The following is an 8,111-nucleotide window of genomic DNA, read 5'->3' as shown; positions in this document are numbered from 1 at the left end:
GTGGAAGAAGCCCACTCTGGAATTTGTGGTGCCTACCAGTCTAGATCCAAACTCCATTTTCGAATAAAGAGGATGAGATATTACTGGCCAACTATGGTACAACACTCCATGGATTATGCAAGAAAATGTGAAGCTTGCAAAATCTATGGAAATTTCATCAATCAACCTCCGGAACCATTACATCCAACAATAGTTTCATGGCCGTTTGATGCATGGGTCTTGATGTAATTGAACCTATAACTCCAAAGTCTTCGGCAGGGCATGCATACATCATCGCGGGGACTAACTACTTCTCTAAGTGGGCCGAAGCCATACCATTGAAGGAAGTAAAGAAAGAAAATGTCGCAGATTTCATTCGTATCCAAATCATTTATCGATATGGTGTCCCGCGACATATCATAACTAATAATGGCAAGCCATTTTTCAATAGCCACATAAACAATTTATGTGCAAAGTTTGGATTCAAACAGTACAACTCATCCATGTACAATACGGCAGCTAACGGATTGGCAGAGGCCTTCAACAAAACACTATGCAGTCTGCTGAAAAAGGTTGTCTCCAAATCAAAAAGAGATTGGCATGAGAAAATCGGTGAAGTCTTGTGGGCTTATCGAACTACTTATCGGACTCCAACACAAGCCACTCCTTATGCCTTAGTATATAGAGTAGAAGATGTCCTTCTCCTGGAGTGTCAAATTCCGTCACTTCGAATTGCTATCCAAGAAGGCTTGACAACTGAAAAAAATGCCTGCCTTCGATTGGAAGAGCTAGAAGCTTTGGATGAGAAGAGATTAAAAGCACAAATGCATTTAGAGTGCTATCAACCTCGAATGGCCAAGTCTTTCAACAAAAAGGTGCGACCAAGATCATTTCAAGTTGGAGATCTGGTACTTTCCGTGCGCAGGCCAATCATAATCACAAGAAAAACAGGGGGCAAGTTCCAACCTAAATGGGATGATTCATTTCTTGTTACTCATACATTCACTAACGGAGCGTACAAGATCGTCGACAAAGATGGATTGCAAATCGGACCTATCAATGGAAAATTTTTTAAAGCGCTTTTACGCCTGAAGTTCTTTATTTTTAAAATTTTTCGTTATACAAAAAAAAATTGTGTTCTTTTAATGAACTACGTTCGACTTGATCCCGTTTGGGTACGTAGGCAGCTTGAATAAATTATAAATTCAAGTTCAGTCACAATTAATAAATTCATTCAATTTGTTTATCAATTGCTGTAAAAAAAAGCACAAGAAACATGAAAAAGAAAAGTTCATCCAAATAAAAATAGTAAGTCAAAATTCAAACAATATGGCCTTTAAAAAAAAGATCAGAAATTCATGACTTCATCAGAATTACTCGCTATTGATCACTCATAGGAAACTATCTTCAAGGGTCTTCCTTTTCTGGTCAATGGATACTATGCTAGCGACATCTCTAGTCTGTACTTCTTCCAATGCTGCCTTCTTGGTTCCAATCATACTTTTGTCTTCCTCTTGGGCTTGAAGTTTATGACGAAGTCCATCTAGCTCAAAGGTTAGCTCACTAATTTTGCCTCTCAACGAAGAACATGTGGAATCCTTTACTTCCAGTTGAATGTTCAAAAGTTTCAACTCCTCCACCTTTTCTTCAACGGTTGGACAATCCAAGTGCTGCTTTCTTTCAAACAAGAGTCAATTTTTTTCAAAAACACATCCATGCGTTTCATCAAAGGTGTTGGGTCTACGTGGAATGAGTTGATAATCACATTTTGAAGAATTAAATTATTTTCATCCCACCAATATCGAATATTGGAGAATCCATACTTTAAGACATCCTTAAAACATTTTTGGAGGTAATTATTCATAGTTTCTTGCAGAGCAGCCTTCAGATAATGAGACTCTTGGATAATTCCAGGTGGAGGAGCAGACATGAAAGAACAGGTTGGTGTAGCCCGATGATTATTTGTTTGTGAAGGTGGAATACTGACTAAAACCAACGAAAATGGAACGACAGGAACTCCTTGATTGATTTCTGAAATGTTAGCTCTCATAGTCCCTAAATTTACTTCATCTTCAGCATTAAAGTTGTCCATGATATGCACCAAAGTACCTCCATTGATGGTGCCTGGATATTTGCAAAGAAGTTCATGAAAATCATGAATACCATCTATTCCTTGAAGTGTATCGATTCGCTCGTCATTCTCGCCAGTCTGATCTTGCAAAAAGTTTGGATTCATGGAGAAATTTAGTTCTTCAGGGATGCTCGGAAAATCTACAAGAAATGGAGCATGGTTTCAAAAAAAGAAAAAAAAGTGCAGCAAACAACAACATGGCACATACCTGCATTTCGTGTCCTGGGCAACATGTCTAAAAATCTACCATCTGATGATGTGTTCAGGAGACTGAGGTTAATGCGAGAAGCTCCAACTTCACCTTTTGAAAGACTCGAAATAGCTTGAAGCGGCCTCGGTTCTATTGGTCGTTTGATTTTGTATATTCGAGAAAGAGGGGTTGAAATTGAAGATTGTGATAGAAAAATCAGATACAAACAGTACATAAAAAAAGGAAGAACTATACCTGATCTCCAGAACTTTCATCTTCTGGAGTCAAAGTCTTTCCTGGTGCTTGTGATGCTCGATCTCCAGGACTACTGTGATCTGGAATCAAAATTGCTTCTGGCACCTTATCAGCAGACTCAAAGGTGGTAGCAACCTTTGCCGGGGGAACTATAATTTTGATTCTCTTAATACCTATTTCATTTTGCTGGTTTAGATCTCTCTTTCGAGAAGCCTCTTCAAAAGCAGCATTTGGAGGGTTTAACCCTCTAGCTAAAACCCTGTTCGGAGTGGAGCCAAGAACAAAGTCACGACTCTCACTAAAAAATAAGACTTGCACCTGGACCTTAGTCAAGAGTGCTAACACTTTGCTATTCCACCAAGCTTGGTATTCAACATCAATGTTTTGATGTATATCCCTCACATACTCTGGAATATGAAATACAGACCCACTTTTTATCCGAGTTAGGGACAACCAAACCCGATACATGTCGCCTACACTGGGAGCAATATTCAACTTTCTTGGTGAACCGGGAAGTTTCTGTCTAAAGTCAAGCTGTCTCGCAAACCTGTGAGGATTATACGCCTCAAGAATGAAAGGTAAATTTCCTCGACGATAAGAGACAAATCCAGATCGAATACTCATCATGAATTCTAAAGTATCTGCAGACCTTGGTTGGTCATCCACACGTACATCAGGATGAGACAATGAGGGTAGTGGATTCCAGCAAAAGTTATCGGTGTTCATCGCTCCACGGATAAATTCTTGACAATCAACGACATTTTTCTCCCAAGATTGAAAAGCATTCAGAGTTCCAGCATATCTTCGAATTATAGGGCGATAATAACTCTTGTCTACATGAGTATAAACACCTCAGACAAAATAAGTTGTTGTCCAAGCATAAAAAAAATGTCCAGAAAATGAATGTGAAATTGAGCCAAGGTCTGAATTTGCCTGATAGTTAGATGTTCGTGTAAGTCCACTATAAATGCTCGCTAATATGGGTGGAACCAGACTATAAGTGTATCCGCCTGCCATTCTAGAAGATACTTTAAAAGTCTCGACTCTTATACTTTCGTCCCCAGATAGAAGAACGAAGCGACAGAGCCATAGGGAGAGATATGTTGCTATCTCTAATTCCTCTTCTTCTCCCATAGACAGAGATACTGGAAAATTGCCCCAATGCCGTCGATCCCTACGAGTAATGTCTCTCGGCTTGTTTGCCACCACGGGCCTCCGTATTTCCTTCGATGTTCTTTGATGACACCTTTTGAATGGATTTAAATTCATAACATTCTTATAATTTTTGTGTTGTCGAGGGTTTGGGACGCAACCATTCTCATGAAACCAAAAATTAATCCACTGTTCGTGAGTAACTCTGTCAGATTCATTCACGTGGGCAATCAATGCGAAAACATTAAAGAGATACAAACAAGACTTGGGAAGATGATCCATCAACTTTGAAAGGTTTGGGACCACTTCCTCATAATAATGACCCGTGATCGAAAGTCCACTTATCTCGCGAATGTCCCAAAGAGAAATGCCAATTTCACCATTGGCAGTCACAAAGGTGTTGGTTTTTGGACACCAAACTTTACAAAGAGCTCTGTAAATGGAGTTTGGGCGATGGTAATCTTTTGCAGCAGAACCAACTGCAAAAGCTAACTCTCGGAGATTCCTCTTGAGCAGAAGTTTATGGACCCACAAAGACCACTCCCAAAATTTTGGAAGAAAAGAAATCTCTCATCGACTGACCAGTGCGCTTCCCCATCGTATTTCTCTATTATCAATTCTCTCACAAATCACAGCCCTTGGGATGTACTCCGTGCTCTGGGAATGATGAGGCGGAAGACACAAAAAGGGAAGATGACTGCTAGAGCGATTGAACTTGCCAATATCCAAACTCTCGTAACAATCACTAATGGTGGACATATGCAACTCTGACAATGGCTCTAGAAGGTCGGGGGAAGGATCTGTCGTTAGCTTATGGACACTAACTTTAAGTTCACCTCGTACGCCGGTCTGGGCATGGTACTTCACATCAGTATCTTTGAAACGCAGATAACTTTTCCCTTGATTTTTAAACTCAACAATTTCGTGCATGTCAAAACACATTTTATCATCAGAACTTATTCCAGCCATATCTGCAACAAAAAAAAAAAAGAAAAAAAAAGTCAGCCAAAAAAAGGGAGGGCGATAAACCTCTCAAATTGGTTTATTGTTTAAAATCCCGAGTCTCCCAAATATGTAAGCAGCCTCTATAAAAAGTGTCTTGGATGATGGAAGGAATAAGTCCTTGTTCCTCAACACAAAGTGCTTTAGACGGTCGAAGGAGCCAGTCCTTGGTACTTAACATAAAGTGCCTTAGACGGTCGAAGGAACCAGTCTTTGGTCCTTAACACAAAGTGCCTTAGATGGTCGAAAGAACCAGTCCTTGGTCCTTAATACAAAGTGTCTTGAACAGTCGAAGGAGCCAGTCCTTGGTCCCCAACACGAAGTGTCTTAGACGATGGAAGGAACAAGTCCTTATTCCTTAACACAAAGTGTTTTGAAGATGGAAGGAACAGGTCCTTGGTCCTCAACACAGAGTGTCTTGAACTGTTGAAGGAGTCAGTTCTTGGTCCTTAACACAAAGTGCCTTGGACTGTCGAAGGATTCAGTCCTTGATCCTTAACACAAATTGTCTTGGACGATGGAAGGAGCAGGTCCTTGGTCCTTAACAAAAAGTGCATTGGATGGTGAAAAGTGACAGTCCTTGATCCTCAACGTGTACAGAGGTTTGCAATTTTGAGTTTATTGAAAAGTATGTAATTTCTGAACTCGTAAAATAATTGCAACAAAGAAAAAAAAAAGATTAACCTCTACACGCCAAGAAAAAAATAAAAAATAAAAAAAATTTGAACCTCAAAATCCTTGATTTGCTCCAAAAGGCTGAATCCATGCAACAACAAAAAAATGAAGAATGTGAGTTTCGATTTTATTAATAAAAAAAAGACCACACCAAAATAATAATTGCAACAAAAAAAAAGAAAAAGAAAACAAAACGAAAAAAGAGATAAAGTTTACGCGTAAAAAAAAATTTACGTGTAAAACGAAACCAAAAAATAAAAAAATTGTTTCTTTCAACGTTGGCAGAAACCAATGCAAATTGGTTGGTTTGAATTCTGCCAATCAAGAAATAATATGTCTAATAAAAAAAATAATAATAACATGAAAGCAAAAAAACAAATAAATAAATAAAATAAAAATTACAAGGTTTCTGCCAATTTGCAGAAACCGAGGAAACCAATTGGAATTAGTGCAATTGAAATTGGTGGATTGCACCAATTCCAAGGGTTAAATTCTCTATCACCTCGCCAACAGAAACCAAGAAAAGTTAAAAAATAAATAAATATATATAGAGAGAGGTTTCGGCCTTTTGGTTTCTGCACATAGCAGCAGAAACGTTTTTTTGGTTTCCGCTCTACTGCGACGGAAACCAAACGAAGAAATAAAAAAATAAAAAAAAACGACGAGAGAGAGAGAGAAATAAATAAATAAATAAATTTTTACCTCTCTTTGCAAGATTTAACAATCTTGTTTTCAAATCTCATTATTCATCCATATAAATAAATGGGTATCGGACCTTACCCAAGCCCAATTTATCATAAAACGCAAAAGGTCCGTTCAAATCAAATTTCTTATAAGTCGTATAAAATAAATAATCAAAATTCAACAAAAAAATAAAAATAAAATTCTTATTCTCGAATTTGGAGGATAAAATTTTTATCAAATTCACTCAAACGTTCCACATGTATTAATTTTAATAATGGGATGTTCGAGGTCGGAATAAAAAAAGAAATCAATCAAAATCGAACAAAAAAAATCGAAAGTCAAGATTTATTAATTTATTTATTGCATAATAAATAAATAAATCTTGAGGGGGCACTTGTAGACATAAAAAAAATGAATTGGGTCGATTTAAATAATCAGCCCAATTAAATTTATTAATGTCTTCGAAAGTCCATAAAACACGAAGGTCCATACCACATTTTAAAATAGATAAACATATAAATAAAAAATAATAATAAATAAAATCATAAATTACTCAATTATATCTTTTAATTAGAGATAATTGAGTGGTTACCAAAATTGGTCACAAAAGTTTCCCTATAAATAGGACCAATGGTCCATAAGAGAGAGAAAGCAAGCAAGAAAGAAAGCAGAAAACGCCACGAAGTGCTAAAGAAATCTCGAGGCTGAAAGAAGGGAAGAAATTCTTTCAAGGTTTAGTTCGATGAATCCCAAGAAGATTAAAATCTTCTTCGAATCAAACAGGTTCACGTCAAATCCAAGAAGATCAAAATCTTCTTCAAATTAAATCAAATTCAAGTCCAAGTCCAAGCCTCAAAATTCAAGTTCCAAACAAGTCAAATATCGACAAATCAAATTTTCAACAAATTATTGAAGATCAGGATTTAAGCCACGTGGCCCCTCGTCTTCAAATATTCAGATCATTAATCAGAGGATTTTACAATTTTGCACTTACAAGAAGGTCAACATCACTTGTATTTATCAAAATACAATTTGTAACGATTTCTGTATTTTAATACAGGAAATTTCGTCGTACAGCATGATTTTAATGGCTTCGATCGAACTCGAACTTAGATCTTGGCTTTCTTCCAACAATCTTCAATTCCTTGGTTCTAACATATAATCAGCTGGCTTTGAAGACTTCAATTTAAGCTCAAATTAGTCCTTAACTTCTCTTCAATGAACGTCAAATATTGGGCAATTTATGGCACAAGCCGGATCACATCAATACGTTGAATGAATTTAGGTCTTTATAAATAAAGATCATAATGTATAGCACAACCATTTAACCTATTGAAAGGATAAGTTTAGAGGTGGTTGATCCATTGTTGGAAACTATCCAGATATGTGTTAATTCCATGCATGTTGAATACTTGTGTGGGATGTTTTTGGCAAACAAGTGGAGATTGGGTGAAATCCATTTGCTAGGGGTTTGAATTCAATTATGTATCAAAAAAATATAAAAGGCATTGCACTAGCCGTGGCACTTAGAAAAAAGTTATCTACATTGTTGTGTGGAGCTGGTCTTAAGTAATTTGGCCCTATTCATCACTATTTTTTAGGAGACAATCTATCAGGGAAAAAGGCTACCTACAATGTAGAGTGAAAACTATCTTTGAAAATCAAATAAAGATCCAAAAAGAAAAAAGAAGGGACACAATAAAATAAAAACACTCCAAAGTGTGTTGAGGAAGTAGCAAAAAAATCATAAGCACTGCTTCTATCCAGCTAAGCCTTGGATACTTACTTTGAAATTTAGACTTCTGGTGGGGGTTATTATCCTAGTTGAAGCCTTCTTGGCTGAAACATTCAAATTTAAGGAAAATCATCACCTATTAAGATAGTGACTTTCATTGATGAAACCCAACCAAATTTGAGCTAGAAAGGAAAAGAGTGTAGTGTAATCAACTTTAGAATAAACACCTCAAGAATGTGATTGAAAAACAAGTTTAGGAATGTGCATCCCACGAGAGAGAGAAAAATATTTGACTATTAAGTGTCAGA

At 36.9% G+C, this 8,111-nt stretch overlaps 1 protein-coding gene across 1 annotated transcript; it reads left to right on the top strand.

Moving 5' to 3' along the window:
• Positions 1 to 212: 212 nt before the first annotated feature.
• On the top strand, positions 213 to 949 carry LOC111373986. The gene is made up of 2 exons (XM_022996584.1): positions 213 to 854; positions 905 to 949. Exons 1-2 carry the CDS (start codon positions 213 to 215, stop codon positions 947 to 949), a joined length of 687 nt encoding a protein of 228 aa, XP_022852352.1.
• Positions 950 to 8,111: the final 7,162 nt, after the last annotated feature.

Source organism: Olea europaea, unplaced genomic scaffold, assembly GCF_002742605.1.
Source record: "Olea europaea var. sylvestris unplaced genomic scaffold, O_europaea_v1 scaffold119, whole genome shotgun sequence".
Taxonomy (NCBI): domain Eukaryota; kingdom Viridiplantae; phylum Streptophyta; class Magnoliopsida; order Lamiales; family Oleaceae; genus Olea; species Olea europaea.
This window is presented reverse-complemented; position numbering and strand designations above follow the sequence as displayed.